General features: G+C 40.1%; 2 protein-coding genes across 3 annotated transcripts; one reads left to right on the top strand and one right to left on the bottom strand.

Moving 5' to 3' along the window:
* Positions 1 to 812: 812 nt before the first annotated feature.
* LOC106709907 (pro-resilin) lies at positions 813 to 3,578 on the top strand. Its single transcript, XM_045679506.1, has 4 exons — positions 813 to 845; positions 1,061 to 1,154; positions 1,461 to 1,887; positions 1,942 to 3,578. Exons 1-4 carry the CDS (start codon positions 813 to 815, stop codon positions 3,122 to 3,124), a joined length of 1,737 nt encoding a protein of 578 aa, XP_045535462.1. The 3' UTR covers positions 3,125 to 3,578.
* A 2,037-nt stretch (positions 3,579 to 5,615) lies between these two features.
* On the bottom strand, positions 5,616 to 15,388 carry LOC106709934 (high-affinity choline transporter 1). 2 transcript variants are annotated; one of them, XM_045679234.1, is made up of 10 exons: positions 14,760 to 15,388; positions 14,281 to 14,472; positions 13,622 to 13,729; positions 12,885 to 13,040; positions 10,750 to 11,048; positions 10,508 to 10,637; positions 10,178 to 10,376; positions 9,803 to 9,937; positions 8,332 to 8,604; positions 5,616 to 6,302 (listed from the first exon to the last, which is right to left on the bottom strand). In XM_045679234.1, exons 2-10 carry the CDS (start codon positions 14,444 to 14,446, stop codon positions 5,987 to 5,989), a joined length of 1,782 nt encoding a protein of 593 aa, XP_045535190.1. In that variant the 5' UTR covers positions 14,447 to 14,472; positions 14,760 to 15,388; the 3' UTR covers positions 5,616 to 5,986. The 2 variants fall into 2 exon arrangements, with proteins under 2 accessions (XP_045535190.1, XP_014357348.2); XM_014501862.2 differs by having other exon boundaries at positions 5,617 to 6,302; positions 14,281 to 14,467.
* Positions 15,389 to 15,624: the final 236 nt, after the last annotated feature.

Raw genomic sequence — 15,624 nt, 5'->3', positions numbered from 1 at the left:
AAAAAAAACTTTATAAGTACCCTATGTGTTTTCCAGTCTATGTTCTACAACCGTGCCAAATTTCATCAAGATCCATTGAGCCGTTCTGGAAATACCTTCAAAGAAACATCCATCCATCCATCTAAACATTCGCATTTATAATATTAGTAAGTTTACAATCAAATACATTTCAAAGCAAACTGATCGTGTCACATCAAATATTCGATTAGAAAAATTATATAATACACATAAATAAACATCAAAAATGTAGAAATCTTAATAAAGAAAAAAATCTACTTGAATCTAAATTATATTTATATTAATAAACAACGTGCATCATGACTTCCCAGGTCCGCTTCCGCAGATCACACGCTGCTTGTATTTACAGTGGTAGCTGATGTAAACGGAAGATGGCACGAAACTATTGCTGTTTAGTTTACACAAACGATTTCCTTTCTTACATTTCCTCACAATTTGTTTTGTAAACTATATTTCAACTATATCGTGTGAATATTTCACGGTGAGGAAGTGACAATTAAAAACCAAAAACGTTTATAATAGCAAAAAATTTTTATATATTCTTCCTAACATATCATTATATTTTCTAGGAGCGATCTCCTTGATAAACCACTAACCATTAGTTTCTAAGACCAATATCTCTCTATAAAAGATATCGTCATCCCTGTCAAAACAGAGATAAAATAAAGTTTTAAGCGGAGATTTTGATCTCACAAACCCACGGTAAATCAATTTGTAATGGATACGATCAAATCATTTGTTTTGAAACTTTTCTCGTAGTTTCCCAAGTGATATATAATCTCATGTCGTCCCAGATGCCGCACGATTTTTGCACATCGTGTTCTCCCGTACCCGTGTGAATGTAACTCGCGGCTTGCGCAAAACACATTGCATGCAGTACTGCTACAGAATTATTCTAGTCAAAATGTTTACTGAATTAATGAAATAGACAATCTTTTCTTCGCGTAGGTACATTGTCTCATATTTTTTATTTGCTTGCATTATTATCATTTTACAGAAAATTTACTTTTGTAACCTATGCAATATTTTACAACATGTTTAGTTAAATATTTGCCTATTATGTTTGCAGTTGTTCGCTTTACTCCTGGCGGCTGCGGTGAGCTCCGGCGTGACTCGGAAACACTACAAGCGAGAAGGTTAGTACATCTTAATTACCTTTAACTATCTATTATCTACCGCAAGTGCGCCAATTGTTCATGACTTTATCTGGTAGTAAAATATTATTTTAGTTCTTATTGAAGTCTATTACTAGTTTAACGATGTCTTAAGTGAAAGTTGAGTAAAACAAAATAAGTGTAAGATTAAACGTAAGTGGTTGTGGTCATTACAACGTTTAGTATGATGCGAGTGTATTACTTGTTTATGAGCAGTAATTTCAATTAAAAAAGAAAATTCAATTCATATAATAAAAAATGTAAAAAAATACAATCGTTTGCCTTCAGCACCGCTGAGTTCATCATACCTACCGCCGTCAAGCAGCGGCGGCAGACCATCCTCTTCCTACGGCGCCCCTAGGCCTTCAAGCAGCTATGGGCCTCCCAAGCCATCTTCGAGCTACGGACCACCGAAGCCGTCGTCAAGTTATGGGCCACCTAGACCTTCCTCTAGCTACGGTGCACCATCGTCGAGCCACGGGGCTGCCAGGCCATCGTCGAGCTACGGTGCCCCGGCACCTAAACCCTCATCTAGTTACGGACCTCCATCGTCGAGTTACGGAGCTCCGGCACCCAAACCATCATCTAGTTACGGACCTCCATCTTCGAGTTACGGAGCTCCGGCACCTAAACCGTCATCTAGTTACGGAGCCCCGTCGTCGAGTTACGGCGCTCCCGCGCACAAACCGTCGTCGAGTTATGGAACTCCTTCGTCGAGTTATGGGGCACCTGCATCTAAGCCATCCTCTAGTTATGGCGCCCCGTCGTCAAGTTATGGTGCACCAGCGCCTTCCAGCTCATACGGTGCTCCATCGTCAAGTTACGGGGCTCCTTCGGCATCCTCACATGGCAGCTCAGCTCCATCGAGCTCGTACGGCGCTCCCTCATCCGGTTCTCAGGGCTTCTCTGTGCCATCCAGCTCATATGGTGCTCCTTCATCTAGTTACGGAGCCCCATCATCGAGTTCTCATTCAGCGCCATCGAGCTCCTACGGAGCGCCATCTTCTAGCTACGGAGCACCTTCTTCAGGATCTCACGGCAGTTCTGCTCCATCCAGTTCGTACGGTGCACCATCTTCTAGTTACGGAGCGCCATCTTCAGGATCTCACGGTGGATTTGCACCGTCAAGCTCGTACAGTCCTCCTTCTACGAGCTACGGCACCCCCGCCAAACCTCCGGCGACTAGCTATGGTGTACCCACAGGACCCTCGACAAGCTATGGTGCGCCAAAGCCTTCCAGTTCTTACGGCACTCCATCTAGCTCGTACGGCGCACCATCCAGCTCATTTGGCGCTCCTTCTGTTGGTCACGGCGGCGGCTTCAGCAGCAGCGGTGGCAGTGCCTTCGGAAGTAGTGGCTTCGGCGGCAGTAGTTTCGGCAACAGTGGCCCGTCCTCCAGCTACGGCGCCCCGTCCGTTTCGGCACCTTCTTCAAGCTATGGTCCTCCTTCCACTTCCTACGGCACTCCATCGAGCAGCTACAGTACTTCTAACTCCGGCCACTCTTCTGGAGGTCACGGCTCCGGCGGATACTCAACTAGTGGATCGGGCGGATTTTCCGCCAGCGGATCCAGTTCCGGTGGTCACTCTTCTAGCGGGCACGGATCCGGGGGCTATTCTTACAGCGGCGCCGGCGGATTCTCGTCGGACGGAGCTGGAAGTTATTCTTCCAGTGGTGCAGGTAGCTTCTCATCTGGCGGATCGGGCGGTTACGCCTCGTCTGGCGCGGGCAGCTACTCGGCGAGCGGCGCAGGTGGCTACTCGTCCGGCGGGGCTAGTGGTGGCTACGCTTCCGCGGGTTCCGGCGGTTACTCTTCGGGAGGTTCCTCGAACGGCGGCGGCTACAGTACTGGCGGGGCGGGCCACGGGGGCGCAACAGGCGGCGGATATTCCAGCGGCGTGCCGGCCACCATCAACCAAAGCTACGACTCTAACGGCGGTTACGTGTATTAAGCATACATTAAAGTATTTTTAAACTATAAAAGGAACAGTCAACTATTTATCATGTACTTTTGGACATAGATTGCCATTTAAAGCAATACATTTTTTAATACTAAGGCTTATTGAAACCTTACATATTAAAAGTGATATTTAAGCAGTATATGTGTAAGAGTACAACATCGTAAACAAGTATGATCATTGTTCAAGATAGATATGTTAACATGTAGCGCGGCCATGTTGCCACTGTGTGTGTGTATCCAGTGTCTCAGCCTCTCTGTAAGCCGCGCTCCTGACGCTATGCTTTAGTTTGTAGTGAAAAGTATTAATTTAATCATTACGAATAAAATGTACAAAATCTAGATTAAGTACGACGAAACTTTACATAAATATATGATTTGTAAATACATTTGTTTTTAATAACTCCATGGTGCTAACATCTTATATAAGCCGTCACGTTTTTGAATTCAGGTGCAATATTAATCCATAAAAAAATAAGGATAATATTTCGGGATTGCATGGTAAATAAATGCATTCAACATGCTATAAGTTTTATTTAGTTCGCAGAAGTGACTGCAGAATTCACAACATTACACAGGTTTACATTTCCAAATATTCAACAAGGACTAGGAATAGGTCAATATTAAGTATAACTACTAACTAACAGTGGACAGGTCGCTTCCCAATGACAGCGCCGTTACTCCTCGTACTCCTAACAATGAGGATCAATACATCTAGCATACATTAAAAATATAAGTATTATAGAACAGACTTGGCTTTTACAAAAATATTTTTTACAAATTTTATGTCTTCCTACATTGGTATACATTTTAAATATGTCTAGTCTTATAATGGAGATAATTTGATAATTTATATGAAGAAAATTAACAAACTAGAATAAAATCTTTCACAAAACTAAACCGCAGAAGTAGTAGTAGTGTTAGTAGCTATTATCTTCGTATAACGATAGGCAATGATATCGTCCCCCTCTCTACAGCTGGTCCATTAGGAAGCGACGTCTAAGAACAACAACGATGTCTAACTCTACACTTAGTTATATATCTGATATGTATTCGTTCCACACTATATTAATTTGATATGTATAAGTTACACATTTACATATAACTCGTACGTAGAAGCTTTGCCGATGACCTCATGACGTCAGGCGTTAAATTACGGTAATGAACAGACGAGCGCGGTGTTAGTTGGGGGAGTCATTTGCAAAGCTTCTGCTCGCGGCTAATATACATATATATATATATAGATAATAAATATATAAGTCACATTGATATGATATGTATCGTGGTTGTCTTAGCGACAGTAACAGGAAGGTGACTTATCACAAACATTGATAGACGTACTGCAAGATAGGTATGTAGACTCTAACATATATATAATAATAATATAGTTATCTATATTCCTATTCGTTAATAGCGATATAAATCTCTCATAAAAATAATTCAAAAGCTTGATTACATCGTTCAATAATGCCTTCATATAAAGAGATATAATGACAAACACTTTACAAATATGTTTAACGACGAAAGCGTACTCACACCGAGGGTCGGGTTGGTCGAGGGAAGGGCGAACACTTACATATACATTGATATTATTTTGAACACCGATACATTTAAACTACATTAAAACAGGCAATGGACGCTATCAGTGATCAATTCTTATCTCAACAAAATTCTAAATGATTTCGTAATAACCCTTTTTCATAACAGAAGTAGGCTATTATCATTTTACCTTTCATATGTTCATACTATCAGTTGTAAATACTTTCGTATTCTATCTTCCATAAATATCCAAGTTGAATTCACTCTCAGAATAGTGCTGAGAACTTGCTAATAATCACTGATAACATCCTAATGCCTGACAAGATCATAACCGTCCCTAAACTAGTCTGATGACAAGCGCAGACAAAAGATTTATAAACAACAACAAAACATCACATATAAATTCGTAATCGAAAGTGACCGCACTAACATCAAACTAAACTTGTGCAGAGCTTTATGTGTAGCAAATACAACAACCTCTCTATAATATATAAATATCAAAATATACGGAGCTAAATAATAAATTTTTCTAAATAGGTATTTTTCACCTAAATAATAATAGATGCTTTAGAAGCGTTTGTTTATTTTATACGTATATTATAATGTAGTAAGGAATGACTTTACTAAATTCTGATCGGAGTCGCGTCGTGTGATGTCTGTTACTGAAACTGTTTGTTCAGTGAATGTCTACTGAGTATGGTGTGACGTTCGTACCTGAACAGTGCGTTCAGTGACTGTCTGTGACTGCGCGTTCCGACTCACTAAGTTAATTGACTTAAATAAGGAATCCTCTTCAATATAAACAATTTTATAAATAATTACATCTCATCTACAATAATATTTATAAGTTCACATATTGATATGTATGAGTTTCATTATATAATAATTAATAATAACATCAAATCTTTTTTTTTTTAACTACAAAATAAGTTTCTCTTAAACACACAACAAATATAACACATTCATTATTAATACATCTATTGCTCCATCATTTTACTGCCTACAGTTCGTTAGAGATATATGATATGTTTAGAAACAACCATTTTGGTTTATTTAGTTTTGATTTATAACTTTAGCACACGAAAAGATCGCCTTTTGGAAGATATGAAAGATACATTTGTAAGTTTGAGCAGCGACATCGACACCAACGTTAGCAGGTACTACTTACGTACATTGAGGTCCTGGGCTTCGCGTACATAAACAATATGACCGTTTAAAAATATACTGTTTGTCGGTGCGCCTACTGGAGTGCAAATAGACAGAGCGGGGAGAGTCTTCGCCGTGTAGTCTATTCGTAGTAATAGATGCGGCGGTCGTCTCAGAAGGCCGTCTGTTTACCGAAGGGCTGGACGGGCGGGGGGGCGCTGCTGTTGCCGAAGAGGGGAGTGGGGCCGTCGTTGGGGTCGTCCAGGTCGTCGTCGGGTTCGAGGGCAGGGTTAACGCGACCAGAGCGCTCGTCGGGCCCGACCAGCGTGGATGCGGCGCCGTACAGCCGACCCGGCACGCCACCTAGTACCGACATCTGCTCGCCAGCCTCCGAGGGCTCGTCTACGCGCCGGATGTCCTCAGGGATGTTAACCACGCAGTTGAAGTAGTCAGACTCCGGACTCAGGTAGCCGCCGTTGAATAGGAATCTAAACCACATCATACCATCAATAATTAATACTTTTACATCGATTTGGAACTGTGTTTATTTCTCATATCCTATGTACTCCTACGTACATCTTACTAATATTATAAATGCGAATCTTTAACCAATCCATCGTAATCTTTGTTACTACGTATCTCCAGAACGGTTGAAGGAATTTCGATGAAATTCGGTACAGTTGTAGAACAAAGTCTGGAAGAACATACACTACTAATAAATTCCGCGCGGACGGATTCGCGTACGACAGCTTGTTTCAATTAAAATTAAGCAATGTTATAGTTGAACCACTTACATAGTGCAATATTAGAAATCGAAAGTGAATCTCAAATGTTATCTGCAATCTTGTGAGCAATTAGAATTTTAATGTGCGCGTCGCCGAAACAAAGAAATAACTTTAAAACTATATTTATGTTATGTAAGACCAAAGATTACACAATGACCAAGATTATGTTTTTCTTTGTTTGAAAAACCTTACAAAAGTACAAAAAAAACTACAACATAGAAATAAAGCTCCTATGACAAAATATTCCAAAAGCTTTTTTTAAAAGCTAAAAATAAGTTGAAGGCATTAGTGCCTCGTGAATAATTCTGCACTAATATATATAAAATGCGTCGCGTGATCAAATGTACCTATACACTATCGGGGAAATTGTCGTGACAAGAAACGAGAGACGCTGCAAATTTAAACAAATGCGCTAATTCGAACGCCGTTGTCAGTTTAACACCAAAAATATGGGCACAGAAATTAACTGAATATTCATTTATGCAACAAAGAATCGAGTTCAACGCGATATTTAACATAAATTGTAGTATCTAACGTACTGTAACGTATTGTATTTAAACTAAATTAAGACCAAAACTTTGTATAATTATCCAAAATTGATATACTTTTTGTTATTCATTACAACATTTTATGGACTAACAACCAAACAGTGATTGTAATTTCTCTAATTATTAGATCTAGGTTTGTTTTTAACTGATAATACTGTCCGAAATCTCGAAAAACACACCTAAGTATAAATTATTTTAACTAGTATAAGAGAAAGTGAGAGAACGTAGTATACAATTTAAAAATATAACGATGTAGGAGAGATGTACTTAGAGATAGAGGTGGCGCGAGATGAGATCAATACGAGATACAGGTCACACAGAGGTCGTCACTTTGTTACATATCAAATAATACAACATTTCTTCTTCTTTATATTTAAAAAAAATAGTTTTAAATTTCTATAGAAATCTTTATATATAAAAGAAAGTCGTGTTACACTATTTATAACTCAAGATAGGTGGAACTGATTTAGCTGAAAATTGATGGGGAGGTAGCTTAGAACTAGGAGAAGGGCATAGGAACTTTTTTATCTTGTGTGCATTTTTTTTATTCCACGCGGACGGAGTCGCGGGTAAAAGTAAGTTATTGATAAAATTGTAACTGTGAGAAAATAGATGCATTTACTTTTAGTATAATTATCAGAAATAAAAGAAAAATTAAGTAACTCAATGTGACGTTTTGAAAAGTTCCTTTGTACGCTTATTTTTATGAATTACTAGCTGTAGCCCGCAACTCCGTCCGCGCGGAATTAAATAAAACTTAATAAGTAGTCTATGTGTTCTTCCAGACTATGTTCTACATCTGTAACAAATTTCATCAAGATCCGTTCTGGAGATACCTTATAACAAAGAACCATCCATCAATCTAAACTTTCGTATTTATAATATTAGTAAGGTTCTTAGATAAGAAAATTAAATTGACAAAAGACAGTCGTGTTGTGCGACACGACACGATACGACAAGTGAGGAAATTAATTTGTTTGTGCCGCGGAAATGTTTGTTCCTTAATTTGCTATTCAAATCAATTGGACTCTACACTCTTTCAGCAAATTTCATTATCATATCAAAAAGGAATCCAGATTTTATTCATCATTTTAAAAGTATATTATTATTGTTATTTGTCGTCTTACTATTTAATGAATGGTTTTTCAGTGCTTATGAAATAAAGATAGTACAAATTGACTTACACTGACAGCCAGGAGATGAACGCGAGCGTGAAGAGCGAAAGTACCATGGCCATGGTGCGGAAGGGAAAGAGCTGCACCTCGTTGTCGGGGTCCCAACCAGGGTAATGGATGAGGGCGGGCAGGCCGAGCAGCTTCTCACCGCCCGACAGACGCACCAGCAGCGCCACAATGTAAGCCGCCAGAGAGCCATAAGTGTTACAGTGCCGTTTGAAATGCACCACCATCAGCAGCTGCGGGAACAGTATCACGTACACCAAGTCCGAACACATCGACCTGTCGACAAACAAACACACAGTTAGCATTCCGCGCTAGCTGCAAACAGCGATAATTGTTTCTCGTAACATGGTACGGGTACAGAAAGATATGTTAACCCTTCCAATGCTATGCCGTAATAATTAATTATAAAATAGAATGTCATTCTTCAGGTATTTTTAGACTAGTATTGCAATGAAGTTTTGCGTGTATAACGCAGGAGAAATTCAATCATTTAGCCGATGGATTTCCTATTAAATCATGCAAGCCACCTCCTCCAGTGCTCACACCAGTGCCGGACACCCCCTTTGCCCCTCACGCTCATTCCCCACACTCACACACCCCACATGTCACCTGGTCGGGTGGCGGGCGTGCACCGGGTGGGCGCTGGTTCATTTCATTCAGTCGCCTCGTATTTGCCTACGACTGTTTGATTAATTCACGTTGGTTTTTAATTTGAATTGTTGATTTCAGTTTGCCGAAGTAAACCTTTTACTTCTTTACGATATCGATAGAACCGATCCTTTGTCTATATTGGACAATTATATCACACATCTTTGTTCCACTTTTTGTCTTTTGCTTGCTGATAGTTTTGTCGATAGTCGTTTTCACGATCCAATAAATTATATACTTTTCAAGTGACCAACAAAATATTAATTTTCATGACTGTATTGAAAACCAATCTAAATAAAAATCATTTCTATACAGATAATCTCGAAATACCGATAGTCAATTCTCTTAATAAAGCGAGTCAAACAATATTATCGCAACTTATGATTTTATAACAACAATTTTATCATCAACAATGAGTCGTTTCAAGTAAATGTAACGATAATTCAGTCTAATTACTCTTTATATTTGTTATTAGATGAGAATAATCGAAGTTCCGCCGTCGGCGAGCTGCGGCAACTTTTAATTAATAATTATACTAACAAGTGGTGCTAATCCAAACTCTACAGTTTCACTCCAATAAGTAATATAACAATATCTTTAGATCAATACCTTTCACACAAAGACATACTTTATATTTAACATAGAATGAAGATAGCTGCAAATTTAATTTACTACAATGAAAAAACTTTAAAATAAGACGCGCTATATTCCAATGTAGGGTAGATACGCATCATGTGTACAGCGTTATCATTTGTGTTTAGTTTATTTTAAAATTTAACAACCATCAATTTCAATGGGAAGACAGTAGCGTATCTCCTGAACTCACCACAAGCCGTATATAGAAGGAATGGTGAGCGCCATCACAGTTGACAGTACGCCAACAATCAAGATGGAAACGCGCATCACCCAGATGATCTCCATCTCCGATGCGTTCTGTCTGAAGATCAACTTGTACACGTTCCTGAGCACACAAACATACTACGTTATTTACTAACTATTTTTACAATTATATTTAGGCAGGCAATGTTACTTAGTATTTCTTATCGTAATGGACAAAATAAGTACTAAACATACCTTTGTAAGGTAAATAGAATCTCATTTATTCATTGCGTAACAGTGATTATAAAATTTGTAAGATCGCAAGTCTCAGCTCCAGCACCTACAATCTTAATTCTTAAAATATTGAGGAATGTCAAGGCACCTGGCAAACATGGAAGAGGCGCTGAGCACGCTGGAGTCGGCGGAGGACATGACAGCGGCGGAGACGGCGCCCAGCCCGAAAAAGCTGACGAAGTCCGGCGTCAGGTGCTGCAGCACTAGCGGTAGGATCATCGACGTCTGGTCCGACGTTAGCTCGCCCTCCGGGGTCAGCTCGCCGTGGAAGTTCGTCTCGTTCCATGCTGATACAAAACGATTCATTTATAGTTCGCATCGGAGACAATAATGACGTCAATTTAATATTGATAAAATTTTTCAAACGTGAACGTATGAATACGTTTTAAGAGGTTAATAATGCTAAGTAAAGTGTTACCGGTGGCTTTGGCGATGGCACCGATGAGTACGGGTGGGATGGCCATAAAGATGCATCCGACGGCCGCCACGTAGGAGAGGATCTGCGCGCGTCCCGCCGTCTTGCTGCTTAGCACACGTTGGAAGTACACCTGGACACACAGACAAACAATGCAATACATACTAAATGTTAGTAATACTACAAATTATTGATGCTTCTATTGTTTAAAAATGATAAAATAAATAATTATAATGGTGTTTTACCTGCCACGGTATTCCTCCAAAGATGAGCAGGAGTCCATAGTCGGCATAGAACCAGTAGTAGTTGGGGTCGATGCTGCCGATCCAGTCGATCTCCATGGAGCCGAGTGGCTTGACGTGATCGTTAGCCCACGCGAACGGGATGCACATCCACAGCCCAATGAAAATGCAGAACAGCTGGATGACATCGGTGTAGGCCACCGAGTACAGCCCGCCGAACAACGTGTAGAAGACCGCCACGCACGCGCTGAAGATCACCGATGTGCGGTGGTCCATGTCGATAATCACGGCCAAAGTCGCGCCTGCGTGACAGAGATTGTGAAACAAACAGTGAAAAGACAGTACAAGACATTAAAGGAATCTTTTATTGACAATACAGGCCTTATGGATACATTACCCGTTTAGGAAGTTAGGGGTGGCAACACATCCCCTTCATTAAACACACGTCAAAGACACAAAGTTGTGTTACGTGTTATTAGAGAAGGAACCGCCGACGCCCCGAGTTGATTAAAACGATTACTCAGTTAAATTAAATTTTGAACGCGGTTTGTACATGAAGGTACGCTTTTACTTCTCAAACTTGCTGAGTCTTTAATATATCATTCAATAATTATTTTAGTAGTAAAAGAAGAATGAAGAAGACAATAAAAAAACATTCATTATTCATTTGTTCCGTCATTTCTAAATACGTGATTACAGACATTTATATAGTTGAAAATATTGAAAAAAAAAATCTCCCTATCAGTCATATTTTCTAAGCATGTAAGATAACACGAAATGTCTCGGGAGCGCAATTTACCTGGCAATATTGGTAAAGGTGAGTTGCCTCGTCGTGCGACTACATTTGCGACCCGGGGGACGACCCTAATTCTCACACGGATAGGGAGCGACCCCACTTTGTTTGCGTAAGAATTACAATTTTTTTTTTTGTTATCAAGAAACAAAACAAACGCTTGTATTAGCTTCAATAATATATATACATACGTCTGAATACATCGTATCTTATTTTCTGTACTATTTATTTTAACAAAAAGGTATCATCTTAAGTAATGCAAGTAACTATATCAAGAAAAATATTTTTTTCACTAATTCTTCTGAGATACATCCAATTTGCTAGAAGAATAGACACTTAGATATTGTTGAAAAGTTACAAGAAGCAATTCTATATACACATATATAAACTACTGGTTATATGTTCTTTATAGATTTGATGTTGAAGTTGGTACTGGGAAGGGCTGTGGCTGGCCGACCGCCAATTCACGTAGAGTGGATACGAACCTTTATGTCTCACGGGGTTTTTTTCAGACAAGTGAATTTTTGTCTTTTTTCCTATTTACATTTTTACATAAATGTTTTTTCTAATTCTCTTCTTAAAATATCGTCAATGAGAATATCAGTTTGTTTGTTATTCAATCGGTAGTAAACAAGCTGTAAAGTGGGGGGATTTTTGTTGTAAAATTAGGTATGCCATTCCCGCGGTCGTGTACTTTATAACTTGGGAAAATCTTTTTTCGGATCATTTTGTTGACTAAATTGTTTTTTATTGAAATAAATACTTTAGCTTTTGAAACAATTTTCTCTATAAATATCAGTTCGCTCGTTATGAATATTACATTAGTTTTTGTAAGCACCCCGCGACTATGAAACACAACCGATCCTAAACCCTTTGCATAATAAACGGCGTGAGTTCTAACCGACGACACCTACCCCGGTCGGTACTTACTAAAAGATTTAAATCTTTATTTCCTAATTCTAATATTAGGGCGCAGTTTCATTAGTAGTTAGCGCCCGCATGCATTGGGCAATAGTCCTAACTTTTCCTTACTAACGCATTGTACTCGTCAACTGAGTCGTTGGCCCGTAAGTGGGGACTCCCCGCATACTCTAAAACGAACGAGGATTCGACTAATGAAACTGGGCCCTTACATGTTACAAACGAGATCAATAAAAGAGAGTTATATTGAGTAATAATAATAATAATCATTACTGATAAAAGACATCTAATACTGAACTCATTCTTAAAGCACTACCGTAACGTATCCTTATCCATTTACTTCGCAAAACCTAGTACATGAGTCCATCTTGCCGGAGTCCTACTTACGCTGGTCATCAAGGTGTAACACAAACAATATTCTCACCGAGCGCCGCCAGGATGCCGGCCGCCCAGAAGACCTCCCCGCAGAGCGCTGGTAGGAAGAGCAGGCCTCCCATACGGCTGCCGAAAGAGTCCTGCAGGGGGTCCAGCATCGTCACATAGCCCTGCTTGCGCATCGGGTTCGCGAAGAATATGCCCCCTAACGACAACACGACAAAATTACAACGAGAGAACATAAGAACGGTACCTTCTTATACTTACTGTCTTATACTATATTTTGACGATTTTAAAGCATAGTATGCAATTTGCGCAAACTTGTGGCAGCTGCCTCATACGATAATCTGTACATTTACTTATCTTCTACATTATGCAATTGTTACTATACGAAATTTTTGCTAATTTTAGAAATCATTCTACAACCATTATTATTAAAAATGTTATTTAGTTAAATCAAATCAATGTAGTAGAGGAGCGAAAGTGGCGTGTTTGTTTCCGGAAATAGAAAAGTACCGCTCCGACAGTATTGATTCAGCAGTGGCTATACGAGTATGTGCGCTGGTCGGTTGTATTTTTACTAATATGATCACTTAAAACAGACTGCTTTTGAATCCCACAAGAAGATGGGTTCGTTATTTCTAACCCTAAACCCGATATATTAATGGCAGCTTATCCATTAGGTACTTACTACTAAATTCATCAAGTAAGTCCATACTTCTTCTTATGTATCAAAAACGCACTGGACTGATGAGTACTAGAACGAACAAACGGTAGAAAACTCACCGAAGACGAGTGAGAGAGCGTATCCGAAGGGCGCCTGGCACCAAACCAGCCCCGAGGTGTAGATGGCCTCCGCCGTGCCGTTGATGTATCCGCCGCCCACCCACGTCGCTGCACCGACCATACACACACATACGTGTACATATATTACTATATACCATCCTGAGAGCGTTCCGCAAATTCATAACGACTAAGGTAGTCTGTATTTTACGATATAAGCTGCTGCAAATAACAGTCCATAAGTGGACTTATTAGATGAACCTGCGTACTAGTATAGTAACGTATATTCTGTACTGCATAGATACTCATGATAAAAGAAGTTTCTTTTGTTATCGATTTGAGACAAAGAAAAGTAAGATTGCCTCAAAATAATCTTGAATATTTGATTTAGGACAGCGACAGCGCTCTGGCAATCGATAGCCGCGATTGTACTAAATATAAAATATTTGCGACTACTCATTTTGAAGCTGGTCAGTTTACATCTTTACCAAGACCAATCCACTATAATCTTCAATGCAACTTGGAAAAAATCTGAAATCTTATCCTATCGTCCAGAAGTAATAGTTGTACATCTATCAGACGACTTAAGTTTGTCCTATAGTTATTTGCATTCTGATTCGATTCTGCATAAAGACCTGCAACAGAAAGTCAAGTATACTGACCGGTCATGGTGAATATACCGACGAAAAGACCGATGGATCTGCCGGCCAGCATAACCTCCTCCTCGGAGTCGTTGCCCGGTGGCTTCTTGCGGCCCGCCCATATGCCCACCGCTAAGATCAGCACGTAGAACAGGATGATGGAGATCACCCCCGCGATGTTGATCATCTTGATTGCTTTGTGTGCGCCCTGCTCTACCACACAAACATATGCTATACGACTTACAATTACATTCTCAAATATAATGTTATCACAAAATCTAGCTTTTAGGAACCGTGTGTCAATAAATTCCATTGATAAAGACCAATTACATAAAAGGTCCTCATCCCGCCGTATTATCTTATCCTTACTGTCATTATACCTACACAAAGTAGTCTTTTATTCCGATAATTAGAGAAAGATTCCTACAAAAACAGACGCCATTCATATTCTACAGCATCTACATCTGTAATCTACATTAAAAAAAACTCCAGCAACGGACCTTTTGGTAAAAGTTCCTCTGGTTCTCAGGCTGCGGGGTCCGCGAGCTCAGCACCTCACAGCACGGTACACTTCAGGTCATAGGTTCCCCAAAACACTCTCATTCAAATCTCACGAGCACTGGTCATATGCACTCTATGCGCTCGAGGGGAGCGGACGGGCAGCGCTAAACGCGCAGCTGTCGCCCCATCGGAGTGACGTCTTCTGCGAAGGGCTGTTCCTGGTCCTGAAGCTTAGCCCGCACATGAGGTGCCAGCCGCCTACGTCCCGAGCCGCGTTACATAAGTCACGGAGGCACGTGCGCCCGACTGACAGCGGCCGGGCCTGGCTGCGCCGCCACCCGATCGATCCCCTGACGTCATTGGCCATCGCGCGCCCGCCCTGCGCATGCCCCGCGCCTCCTACCCGACCTGCGTCTCTGGCTCCCGGCTGCTTCTATTATGCTACCTATACATTGCTCTTTTACAGCTCACGCTAAAGCTCTCCAGTTGCAGAGAAAAAGATGCAAGTTATGAGGCAGGCGATCGAAACAAATTCTAAAAATGTTAACGTGGACCTCGTGAGAGAATGGTACGGTCTCGTTTTCCCATTGACAAATTGATTCAATACGAAGAAGCGAAGCAGCCTTGGAGTCACCATCGGAAACTCCGATCCCTGAATGTTACATTTTAGTTATTACATAAAAAATAATCTCTATGTCTTAAATTGTATTGAAATTAAATAAATGTATAATTATTGATTTCATACACTTATCTCAAGATATAAGATGCGCTTGTCCCTAATCACAAAAATTTCAGGTTGAGCGTAAAAGTGCCTATAGCACAATATTTATTATTACCAAATTAACCTAAACCTTCGAAATACAA

Source organism: Papilio machaon, chromosome 9 (assembly GCF_912999745.1).
Source record: "Papilio machaon chromosome 9, ilPapMach1.1, whole genome shotgun sequence".
NCBI lineage: Eukaryota > Metazoa > Arthropoda > Insecta > Lepidoptera > Papilionidae > Papilio > Papilio machaon.
Note: the sequence above shows the minus strand (reverse complement) of the source record. Positions and strands in the feature narration are given on the sequence as shown.

Bases quoted from the DNA above. Each gene is read 5' to 3' on its own strand.
- LOC106709907 (XM_045679506.1), top strand. From the start codon at position 813: ATGCCGCACGATTTTTGCACATCGTGTTCTCCC. The intron at 846-1,060 runs GTACCCGTGTGA...CAACATGTTTAG, and splicing joins TTTGCACATCGTGTTCTCCC to TTAAATATTTGCCTATTATG. The intron at 1,888-1,941 runs GAGTTATGGGGC...CGCCCCGTCGTC, and splicing joins AGTTATGGAACTCCTTCGTC to AAGTTATGGTGCACCAGCGC.
- LOC106709934 (XM_045679234.1), bottom strand. From the start codon at position 14,446: ATGATCAACATCGCGGGGGTGATCTCCATCATCCTGTTCTACGTGCTG. The intron at 13,730-14,280 runs GTCAGTATACTT...TGGTCGGTGCAG, and splicing joins CGGTATATTCACCATGACCG to CGACGTGGGTGGGCGGCGGA. The intron at 9,938-10,177 runs GTGCCTTGACAT...TTGTGTGCTCAG, and splicing joins GCCTCTTCCATGTTTGCCAG to GAACGTGTACAAGTTGATCT.